Source organism: Plectropomus leopardus, chromosome 10 (assembly GCF_008729295.1).
Source record: "Plectropomus leopardus isolate mb chromosome 10, YSFRI_Pleo_2.0, whole genome shotgun sequence".
Taxonomy (NCBI): Eukaryota; Metazoa; Chordata; class Actinopteri; order Perciformes; family Serranidae; genus Plectropomus; species Plectropomus leopardus.
Window position 1 is genome coordinate 24,982,046 of NC_056472.1, and position 12,745 is coordinate 24,994,790.

The following is a 12,745-nucleotide window of genomic DNA, read 5'->3' on the forward strand; positions in this document are numbered from 1 at the left end:
TTTAAGACATTTAGGACAATGCATGTGCATTTTGTTTTAAAGATATCTAATCACAAAGCCGCAACAGCTCATCCTGGTTTCATTGTGTACAGTTTTGTCTCTTGCTGCTACCGTAATAGAAAAAGCTGGTGTAGAAAGGGTGTGTGAGGGTGTGTGAGGAAGCAGTTGAGCTGACTGGTGACAGGTCTGAGGCCCGGCTGCCAATGAGAGGGAGGTATTTGCCTCAGTGACTTGTCGCTCCTCATATCCATCCGCACTAATAACTTCAGTGAACATTGAGCTGCTTGAAAGGCCACTGCCCGCCTTTTGAGAACACCCTAAATATGATGTCTGCCACGCTTGAGGCTGCGTTCAATCAAAGTGAGACAAAACGTCTTTGTGCTGGGTCGATAATTAGGTTTTTGATTGAGTGACGGGAGGTCAGACAGGGGCAGAGTCTGGTTTACATAATAACCTGTTATTGAATCTGTGTCTCACCTTTTCAGGCCTGGCAATGTCTTCAAGCTTTTGGGCCACAGTGGCTCGGCTGAAATAAATGTTTTGGGAGTGTCTGCATACAAGTGCTCGGGAAGTAGAGGGTTGAGAACTTTACCTTAAACCCATCCCTCACAAAGCTCTCTCTTGTGGGAGTAATTGAGTCCAGCTGTCTGGAGGAATTACAGAGAACCCCAAACTTTAGCAGGCCAGTGTGGTGGGCTCAGTAACACTCAACATGTTTGGCAAGACAATGACAAGTCTGCAGTAGAAGAAACAGACTGGCATTCATGTTAGATGTAAACAGTAAACATGGTATTTGCAGGACCAAACACTGTATCGTCATATCTGTGTTTTGACATAAATCAAATTTCCTGCCAGTTTGTTTTGGACGGTTGGTAATATAACTGACTGGGCACCTGCTGAGGTAATGGGTTAAAGTATCTCCACCATCAGTAGTGCTGCTGTGGTATTTCCGAGACTTGGACACGAACCTGAAACCACCTGATCATAAATTCTCTAGCAAATGTGAAGGGCTCCTGTTGGCCCGCGGCTATTAGTTACTGCCAACCACATGGAGAAAAGTGGAGAAAACAAACATTACTCACTCTGACTCTGCTGTGAGGAGAGCTTTTCTCCCAAAGGAGTCAAGTGGTGTTGTTAAGATTGTCCTCTATCTCTCATCTCTATAAATAGTAACAAGTCTGTTCTTTAAGTGTTGGAATTGTTTGAAAGTGGGATTTAGTTGTGCTCTCTGAAAAGATTTAACCATTAAATGTATACACTGTTTCCACTCAGTGAGGATTATTGAAGGGCTTGTCTTCATCTATGCTTTACGTCCAGTAGCGCCACCACATTTTTCATCGTGGTCGTCAGATGGGGCCTCTGAAAATCTTGGGGTGGCACACAAAACTAATAGCCATAACTGGATTTCAGGAATCCCACTCTTAATATGGAGAATTAAAGGAGCAGTGTGTAAGATTTAAGGGGATTTAGTGGAATCTAGTGGTGAGGATTGCAGATTGCAACCAGCTGAAACTTCTCCAGGTTAGAAATCCTTCAGTGTTCATTGTTCAGGATATTTTTACCGTGAGCAGAATTGTCCGCAGAGATCTCCTCCTCTCCAAAACAAACGGACAGCAGCTGCTAATGGGCGCTTACCTTATTTCTCCAATAACTTAAAATCCAGATGTTCAGGATTTTCCAGGAGCTGAAATTTTCCACAAAGGTCTTTTCTTCTCCAAAGTAAACAGAGCCGTGATAAAACCGGTAAAAACACTGAATAAAGCAGTTTCGCATTATAAAATATGCTCATCGTGGAAGGGCTTCTAACTATGATGGTCGATGGAAAATTGTGGAAACTATCTGTCTGGGCTACTGTAGAAACAGTTTTTATATTATATTATATTTAAAAATAAACATACAGCTTTTATTTGAAACAATACAGTTATTGTAAAGAATAAAACATTTACTGCGAACATGCCATCTCATGTTTAGGGGAGACTCACAGGTCACCCAGAGAACCCAGTTTCATTCAGATCTCTTGAGGTTAGAGTTGGCAAGCATTTCTATCCTCCCCCTTGGGCGCACCATTGTATCAGTCTCAATCTCTGTATCCATCTCTACTGAATGCTGTTAGAGAGGAAAAAACAACAAAAAAGTAGCTTTTCTAGTTTGCTTAACTTCCAAAATGGCATCTAAAAAATGCTGTTGACAAAGAACAGTAATGTTTTGGGTTTTTTTGTCGTATAGATACAGTTTAACTTAAATCCCCACTGAATGCATGGCTGTTTGCAAACACGCCTCATTAGTACTCAAATATGAACATTTTAAACCATTATGGTCAAAACTGTCATTTTAGTTTTGCTATCTGAAAGATTTCAGCACATAAATGGATAGCAGGCTTCAGCTCTGGCAGAATAAAAAGCCCAGGGAGGGAAAAGAGGGAGAAAAAAACCGGAAATCTCTGGTTTTGCGGAATATTTAGCAACATTGGCTCCAGACCTGGGCCCTATTCTTTGGCTTCACTCGTGTCCAAGGGAATGTTTCCCATGTCAGCACACTTCTCTGTTTCTGAACACTCTGTTTCTCAGCGCTCGATGAGCTGTGGGTTTGGGTCATGGCACCCTGGTTCAGGCACAGTTCTGCTTTTACTGGTGTTGGGCAGGAAGCCGACAGTCGTGTGGTGGGGTAGCCAGCTACGTGAGCGGGGGCTGAATCCAGAGGGACAGAGTTAAAATTGACTCCATCGACCTTTGCCCACCGAAAATACGCTGTAATTGACATGCTGGATTTTCCCGCATACACCAACTCCGCGGTGAGTTGAGGTAGCAGAGGGAGGAGATAAACAGACAGTTTCAACGGACCTTGGGGTGTCTTTACTCATCTAAATGTCCGTGTAATCATCTGCACAATGATAGGCATTTGACCATGTTTTGTTACTGTGTTTGTGTTGTATGGGTGAATGTTATGACTGGATCTGACTGTCGGGAAAGAAGGGTCTTGTATTGGATCTGTTTCAGAGAGCAAGTATTCCATCTCGTCTCAGTTTATTGTCACAGGATTGAATGTGTAGCCTGATATTTTAACCATAGCTTTGCTTAGTATCTGACGCACTGCCAGGGGTCATTTGAGGGTAATTGCACACTCTGCCCATCTTAGACAAAGAATGCAGTGGAAGAAATAGACATGGCCGCGATGTGACCAGTGGGGACGGCAATCTTTTCGTACCAAATCAGACACCTTTCGAGTCAAATCTTTCCGTCGCTTGGTGTGAAGGACTTTTAAATCAGGGTCCTCAAGTCTGCACGAGGGGATTAGAGGCTGCTGGATGGGTACGGCATATTTAGCAGGATTATGTTCAGGCACAAGTCAGCATAACATTCCTCCAACATCATTATCTCTGCATGTTCAGGGACTGGTTGTTAGGGGGGCTTTTGGCATGTTCATTATGCTCTTTGAGGTTACATCACAGTCATTACTGAGTGCTATTAATTATCCTGTCCTAGACTGGCTTAAGGTGAGTTTTGCTTAAAAGGACCTATTACGCTTTTGTGTCTTGATACAATGAAGGATTAAGGCTTCAGGCAATGCTGGATTCTCCTTTTCCAACTATGTTTTTTTTTTAGCTTTCAAGACAAGTTGACGTCAGATCTTGATGGGTTTCTTTATATGGTCCTCCACTACAGGCACGTTACTGCAAGTGTTTACATGACGTAGCCTGTACTGTGTAATGTAATGTCAGGGAAGCATGTTACCTTTGTTGCTAATGTAAATTACTCCCCTATTTTGGATCATACTACTGGACCCTATGCACATGTTTGGTAGGCCTGGGCAGTTATGTCATTATTTATACCTTAATATCTTTCTGAAATTTTGCTGTTGTTAAGAAAAGTTATATTTTTGCAGCTATTTTCTTCATTAAACAGAGAAATACAATTGTATTTCTCGAATCCAACTTTCTTTTGGACACGGAAGACTGACAAGGCTTAACTGCCTCGTTAACTCATCATAATATGATATATGATGTCTATCTTATCTTATCTAACACACTTCACTTTAACTGGACAGAAACAAAATAAAACTCACCCAAACTGTCTTGGATGCTCATGATAGTAATCTTGTTAGTACTGTTCCAATAATCATCAGCCCCTGTTTGGTTTAAATAAATCCTTAATTCTCCAAGTTAGATGTAAAAAAACACAACGTTATCCCCCATGATCTCTCTGCTGTTGCTGGCCGCTGGCTGTTTATAGTCCTGTAACTTATCCCTCCACCAGTAGGTGTCACTGTGTCTTTCAGCTAAGCTGCCAGTTCTACCAGTAGAGAACAGAGACTAAGCTAACCCTCTGGTGGTGCGTGCTGTGCACTACATACAATGAGTTTAATAGCAATTGGAGCACCTGTGATTATGACAGCATTGAGAAACATACCTTCGGGATTTTCAAATACCCTGGCATACCATAATACTGTGATACCACCAACGCCTAATGTTTTGTTGTCAAACTTTTGGTTTAGAAGCTTTTGTAGAAAGTGATGCTTTACTCTTTTACAGTCATTCTCTGGCTACAAGTACACTGATACATGTAACAAACGTCAAGGAAACGTGTAATCTTGGTTGTTAATGTTTTTAATTTTTTCCAATGAGAGTAGCAAGCACTAGCTCCTAAATTTGCCAAAGAGTCGCCAGAAGACGCCATGCACTCATTTGGGATTATTTAAGCATTTTACAACTTTGCTGAATTCGATTCAATCCAAAAAAATGTCACAAAAAACTGAAGAAAAACTGAACTCCAGTTTGGGAGTGGCCTGGAGTAGCACAGGCCACCCCTGAAATCTGACTGGCCTCCCCAGGTGCCACCCCATTATGACTGGCTATCTGTCCAGCCAGCTTGAACAGTTTAAAGAGTAAACTGAATTATTGTTTATAGGTGCAATTCAGACTTAAACCTGACAGGCAGTGTTGTGTCAGAGTAGTGTCTGGCTTGACTTATTTTACATTCAAATAAAATGATCACACTGTTGAAAAGTTTGTTCACACAGGCTTATTCATTTTAATCTTTTTGGTACTTTAATTGTTTTGGCACTTTATACTTGTTATTGTACTATTTACTTGAGGAGCAACAATTTCTGTAATAAAGTAGGGAAGTGTTATTTTACTTTTGTGTGGTGTCATTCTGATTGGTAGGTCTATTTATCATTTAAACTCAACCATAAACAGGAATGTAAGACACTACATTGTTAGTAATGAAAGTAGGTATGGGTAGAGGAGACATAAATTTTAAATTAAAGCTATCCTGACGCATGTGCCCACAGCAGCACCCATATTTCATGTCACTCCTGCATAAATCAGTGCACTTGGGCCACTTTGAAAAAAAAGTCTGGACACGCCACTGTTGGAGGCACTGTTGGTCGCAGAAATGCTGACCAATCAGAACAGAGTAGGCTTTTATGAGAGGGGGACTCAAAGAAACAGGCACTATATGGAGCCTCTTGAGATAAAGGGTGAATAAAGGTGCTCCAGGACAGACAGAAGGCCCATCATTTAAAACATGTGGTATGAAAAAAGGATTTTGTACTTTTTACTTTGTACTTTACAACTTTAAAATATTGTTATCGAGGTTTATATGCTATAAAAAATTGATAATGATATGAGCCTATTAATCCAGTATCACTGGCCGAGCTATAATCAAAGCAAATATGCACAGTGCCTGTACTTGAATGTTACATGCAGTGCTGTCTTTTCAGCCAACATGCTGAAGTGAGGCTAGGTATGTTTTGTTATTTCTGACTGTACACGCTGTACGCATTGAATAAGAGGGTCATAAATTAAGTGCCACTGAAAAATGCAGGTGTGAACAGTGTCACACAGACAAATAATGAGAGAGAACACGGTCTTACTTTTATTTCAATATTCAGCAAAGCTTTCAAAGTCCAAATTATTCTATACCAGTCTAGAAAAATTACTTAATCTATTTCCAGGACAAATCAGAAGAGGAGAACATCTCCTCTGTGTTATAATGACTAAAGGGTGACCCCTGTGCCTGCATCCAGAGTGGTGGGGTGGTTTGTGGTGGGGGTTGATCCTTGGCCTGTAGGGGCCCACAATGACCTGCAGGGCTCGTCAAAGTGCTGTTAAGGGACAAGCTGTGAGTGAGGGATTTCTGCACGGAGAGGTCAGCCCTGTGCAACCATCTGCTAATAAGCATGTTTGCCATTTAAATATAGAACCAGCTACCCCTTAATTATTCCAACCCATGTTGAGGCCGAGTGTCATCACATGAAACCATCTTACGCAGCGCTGCTGTCCCGATGGGAAGTGCGGGCTTACAAACAAGGCACATGGGATTACAACTGGGAAAATCATAACCCCGGAAAGGAATGATGTTTTTGTGGTTGGAGGATTATTTGAAACGCATGAGATGTGTGTATCTGTAGAGCAAAAAAAATGTCTTTTTGCTTAATCCACGTGTGCACACATACATGCAATATGTAATGATTGGCACGGTGTAGGAGGAGAAACTATCCCGTCCACATCCTCGAGTTGCTTCAGGAAAAATATTTGTCAGTTTCTGTCACCCGACCTCATGTTTCATAGCAACCAAATGTCTCCAAAATACTCCACCGCCCCGCAGATTCCACAGGTAGTCTCGAGTAAAGGGCTTGGCAGGGAGGGGAGGGGACAGTTTCAGGGTGTGAGGAGACTGCACGCAGTAGGCATTGTACTCCAGTGTGTGTGTGTGCGCGTGTGTGCGTGTGTGTGTGTGCATGTGTCAACTTTACACTCGCATGGCCGGTTGGGTGGGACTTGTGCAAATTTCTGATGTCATCCTTCCTGGTTTTGGGCTTTGTCCCCACCCTAACCCAGCCCACAGGTAGCTCTGCTGCTGTCAGTCAGCTTCTGTCACGCAGCCTCCCCCGCTGCATGTGTGTTTGTGTGTGTCCTACACTGGGTCATTTCTTATTTGCTACACACACACACACACACACGCTCCTCCCCGTCCCTCTCTGTGTTCTCTGGCGATATGAACTTTGGAAGCAATGAGTTGTAGGCTGTGTCCCTGCCAGAGAATTCTTGAGTGATTATTCTTCTCCTGTAAAGGTGGACAACCCTCATCCCCTGCTTTGTTCTTTGTCCAGGACAACCTAAACGTCTTCCTCAAGGCCTGCGGGAAGCTCGGACTAAAGGAAGCACAGCTGTTTCACCCGGGAGATCTCCAGGACTTATCCACCAGAGTTACAGTCAAGTAAGTTGTGATCTTTTGAGCTTTGTGATAAATTACTGTGACAATTTGATACCCGTCTTTGCCATTCACAAAGCTTAGATCCTCTTGGAAGCTGTGACCATCGTGTTTTTGACTCTTCCTTAATGGAACCAGCTTCCTTTTATGTTCCATTAATATATACAGAAAGTGTAATGTTCACATTATACAATGTTTCGGAGCATGTGTCACCTCATGTGAGGCATGATTTAAGTTGCAGTTAAAAAAGGTCAGCGCTATTTTCAGAGTGCGTGTGTTCTTGTGTAGGTTAACACCTGTTTAAGCACTGCTTTATGTGTTTATTTAAAATATGCTGGAGGGGACACAGGTCAGAGGAAGCATGTGCTCTCCAGCTGATCTGATCAAAAGTATTTGCTTTTTGGTACAGGTATTGAAAACCTCAGTCACCAAACAAAAGTCACTAAAGTCAGCTATTTCCTTAAGAAATATATATATCTGTTAGTGTAAACCCAATTTATGAAAACACTCCACTGTCAAACATGTGAAAAGAATTATTTAAATGTGGCATTTCCGTATGGACGAGAGCCTTCTCCTTGTCTTTTACACCTGTTTGGGAATATATCTGCAATGTATTCTTTTGTTGTGATAGTATAAACGAAAACATTTTCAGCATAGTTGCAACAAAATAAGCGTATTTATTACACTTTGTCAGTGTCAGACAGTTGCTCTTCTGTGAGTTGCGTGCTGGCCAGAGATGCACGCGGTATGTTGAACAACCTGTTCAGTTTTTACACAGGTGTGCCTTCAGGAGGGAGTGAGGTAAGGCAGAACACAGTTCATCGCTCTGTGACTAAACAGCACTGCTGTGCAAGCACAAAGAAAAGTGCTTTAGCAGCAATACCTGCAGGTTGTTAAACTTGAATCCAACAGCAAATATGTCCCTTTGGGTGAAAATAATGCAAGGTGATGTCACGAAGTTGTGAGCTTCGTGAGCTGTTTCTTTCTGCAACTCTGTGTCACTCGGTTGTGCAGTGAAGCTCAAAGGATGTTTTTTTGCGATGTCGCCACAGCAGCCAGGAACATTTTTTTCCCATGATCCACCCTGTCAGTCATTCTTTAGGAAGCACATCACAATGGTGTCGAAACCACAGAAACACATAAAGAGGCAGATGTACTGTACTGCACACTGGAATATGAACTCCAAATAAACAAATCTGCCTGGCCTTTATCAAGACACACCCTCTCCCCACAGCAAAGGATATGCTGCCCTCTGATAAGGCAGTATGATTTACGAAATGTCTCACTCAGTGTCATAAATATAGATGTAATTCTTTTATGGTCCTGTTCATTATCAGACATTCTCCTCTTTCATAAAATTTTCCCATGAAATGAAACTGGCGGTAAATTGTTACAAAATTACATTCACAGTGTAAAAAAATGCAGTGAAATTATTATTATTTTTTTTAAACACGTTTTGCCTTCTGTTGTAACTCAGCTCATTGCTACTATGCCAGCTTGTGTGTGGGGGTTTGGTCAGAGGTGGGGGCTCACTCTCTATTTTTAGGATGTGTGGGTCACATTGACAAGCAGGATTGATTGGAATGGCATCAGGACTCAGATGAACAGCTTTTAATAGTGTGTTGTCTCCTCCCAGTACATACTCCCCCTGCACGTGGTCTTGAGTGTACACCTGTGTGTGTTTGTTTGTGTACACATGTGAAAGTTTGAACGTGCTTTGCAGTTGAAGCTGTGGTCTTGACACTTCACTCGAGGGGAAAAGATGCATGCTAAAGAGTCACAGGTTAAATTTTTTAAGATGAACCTGCAACTACTCAAACTGATCCAGCTGAAGTGTTGTGTGTCTGAGTCAGTCTTGATGAATTGCACAAAGGGTGTTTCTTTCTCAGATTGAGTTCTTAGTCACTTTTCTTCTTGGAAGCAGCATGCAGAGTTATTATTTTAGTTTGTGGGACTAATTATGTGGTTTCCCAACTGCAGTATTTATAACTCATACAACAAGAGATCACACACAGAGCAACATGAGGAGATAATCCCAAACATGTCCTCAGAGAAGCCACCGAGGGTTTTATTTCACTGTTGCTTATCAGAGCCTATAGGCAAATGAGCCACAGAGAGCGCAGCTCAGACAGAGAGAGAAAGTTGTCTCTATCAGCTGTCTTTGGCCCTGGTGTGTGTCCAACCTCCACTCCCTTAAACCCAGTCTGACAGGTGCTTTGCTCAGCTTCCCTGTTCCCTGTTTCAGCAGCAATAAGGATGTTTCCTTGTTGGTGCTGTAAGTTTTAGTTCACCCACTGTTAAAACTTTTCGCTGATGAGTAAAGCAATCAGCTGCCTTTCTTTTGTTCTCTTTTCTACTATTTTTATAGATTTTATTGTTTCAGTTTTACTTTTATCATTCTTGTTGAACTGTAAAGAAGGTGTATGTGACATTCAGAGCGTTAACATAGCAGTAAATCACTATTTGTAATATAGAATATAAAATGTAGGGCATTAATGGCATTCTGAGTAGAGAATTACACAACCTCTGTGTGTTTTAATCTGAGCTTTTCTGTTTTTTTGTTGTGGTAGAGCTCCGGCCACATGTGCATGTCCATAAGTGTGTATCCTCTTGGCTAGCTAATATCTGGTACTCTGCATTGAGCTCATATGGCAGTTACTGCCGATAATGCAGTCCCGAACCACAGCGTCATGGCAAAAACATAGTGCCCACCCTCCAGTTCCTATCTGGTTAACTCTTTAACACTGTTACCATTGTTAGCACTGTTTGTGCTGTTACCAATGTTAGCTGTTATCACTGTTGTAGGGCAAGACTCAGGTTGAGCCCTTTGTAAAACCTGAACAAATTTATTTTTTTTCTTTCTTTTATTATCTACATTGACATTTTTCCAACAGCTAGCTAACAACGAACACTTCTTTTTTCCCCCCAGAAATAAATTCTTCTTTTCTGCTCTAACAGCTCTAACAGTAGTTGCCAGAGTGCAACTTGCTGTGTGAGCTTCGGTTTTAGAACAGTGAAGAATTGATATCCCACTAAATAAGTTTGTGCATTTGGGTGGAGCCAGATAACAGCAATCATAAATCTAGAGATCTTAGAAACTAAGATGGGCTAAGGACTGGGGATCTGAATGGGCTAAAGTTCATAAATAAATTATGTGGTATTGGATAGGTGCGTGCAAATACTTGTGTATTCACCAATACCTGATGAAGCATTTTGGGCAGTATTGGGAGCATTTCTGATACTGGTACTGGTATCAAAACAACTCCAAATACAGCTCCTTTAAAGTCTTATAGTAACAGTTATAGGTACACATAGATAATTACTTAACATTTAGTGTTTTTTAGTTTCCATAGTTTTGTATCTACTGTAGAGCTGCAACAATTAGTTAATTAATTAATTAGTTAAATGGCAGAAATGTAATTGCCAACTATTTTGAAAGCTGATGGATAATTTCTGTTGAAACAAGATGTTTCCTTTTTTTTTCTCTGGTACTTTGTGACATGTCAAAGACCAAACGAGTAATGGATTTGTTAAGAAAATAATCAGCAGATCATTAGTTGCATCCCTTATTTCCACTGACCTTTATGAAAGGTGCTACACTACGAAAAAAGATTGATTTATGTGTAGGTATTTAAAATGATTCAACTAGTTCACCAGAAAAGAAACCTAACATTTACTTAATATTGATAAGTCTTTTTGATCTACAGCTCCACGATAAATGCTGAATTTCACATATTGATTGTGTTCAAAATATATTAATTGCTAAGGCTGATATCTTTATTTTGGCATGAAGCTGGAGTCAGATATTTACTTTGGCAAGGTGTGCTGAGAACTCAGTTTAATCCATACTAATCTGTGTTGTCACGGCAGCCATAAAATATTATCGTTTGTCTATTTTGACCTTTGAGCTCTGCAGTTGTTGTAGTATTGGCCACAACACCGTCTGCAGTGCATGTTGCTCTGTCGCCTCGTGTTGTGAAACCTGCTTTCTGATAAAGACGTTTATCAGCAGCAAACACGTTCAGCATCAAAATTTGTCATACAACATGACAAACTGTTGTAACAGAGGACAGATAAGAGACTGTGTCTTGCTGGGTGATTCCTCACATCATCCACGTGTCGTTGAACTATAACCGAGCGCAAACACCCAGAGGTGCAGTACTGACCATCTGATTCATCACGGAGGCTATGATTCACTCGCTTCTTCAGACCAACTCTGTCAGTTTGTAACAGCTGCCCAGGAAATGAAGGCTTTGGAGTGTGCTGCACATGAATCATGGCATGTCTAAGTGCTCTATTTAACTTCAGCCACTTCCTTTAGATCCTTAGCTGCCATTTGGAAATTCAGCGGCATGGAGTCAAGGTTGGACCCATACTACAACTCATGAGCTGACATAAAGGAAAAGGCTAGTACATGCAGGGATTTCCCTAATGGCACTTAATGTCAGCTGATTATTGTACACTTGACCTCTTTGAATGTTTTAACAAGTGCCATTTGTCACAGAGATACTTAAAACAGGATATTTTGGCCTCAGAAGGTGGAAATTGCAGCGTGTGGAGCCAAGGATACACAGTCATTATACTGAAACATTATACACTGTGCTGTCAGGCTTTAGCTGCTGAGGGACTCGTATGATTATTCAGCTTAGTTCAGTGTGTGCTGAGTGTAAGCTACATAAATCTCTAGTTTACCCTCCTCATACATACTATATATCATAGTAACTATGGAGTAATGCAGCGTAACTGATCTTATAAACATATATATCAGGCACAACACTAAAACACTGCTTACATGTGAATATCAATAACAACAATCAAATGATGTAATGTATTATATATTGCATTTATTATATAAAATCATAATTCTCAAAGCATGAAATAGACATCTGCTCTTTATGCAGAATGTTAAATTAAAGTGGCTTTAACTGATATTTTTACAATAATGATAATATAACGAATGACAGTGTTAAACCAACCAACCCACAGCTAGCACCTGAATCTAGGGATCGACTGATATTGTTTTTTCAGGGCCGATACCGATTATTAGTGGTTAATGAGACCGATATCCCATATTTGGAACCAATATGCATTTACAATAAAACTGAAAATCTCTCTGTCAATATTTAGAATTTGGTATTTGAAAAACTATTATTATTCTTATACAACACAAAACTTTATTTAATAATAACAATAATATACAGCAAATCAAGTGAAAAAAAAAAGAATAAATAAAAATAGCTTCCCGAGGTTTTACGAAGTAAAAGTTCCTCCCATGCTGACACTTTGTTTGCACTTTTTAATTAATTAATTTTATCGATGATCATTAAAATAAAACGCCGATACTGATAATCAGCAAAATGCCAAATATCAGCTCCAATAATCGGCGAGTCTAATAATCTGTCTACCTCTACTTGAATCTGCAGCTCCTATCGGATTTAAGAAGCTTTATAGCTTCAGCACTTTAAATGTGATCTCATCCCTAAATGTCATATTTTGACTCTTGGCAGAAGATACAACAAAATAACTTAAGG

The 12,745-nt window shown here is 40.6% G+C and overlaps 1 protein-coding gene across 7 annotated transcripts in view; it reads left to right on the forward strand.

The window, feature by feature from the left end:
- The window catches only part of lmo7a (LIM domain 7a), a 77,016-nt gene that overhangs the window by 17,755 nt on the left and 46,516 nt on the right, over window positions 1-12,745 (forward strand). For all 7 annotated transcript variants that reach the window (XM_042494953.1, XM_042494954.1, XM_042494949.1 and 4 more), the window contains one exon: window positions 7,114-7,220. In XM_042494953.1, the coding sequence (XP_042350887.1) occupies window positions 7,114-7,220 (107 nt within the window). The remainder of the gene's footprint in view (window positions 1-7,113; window positions 7,221-12,745) is intronic.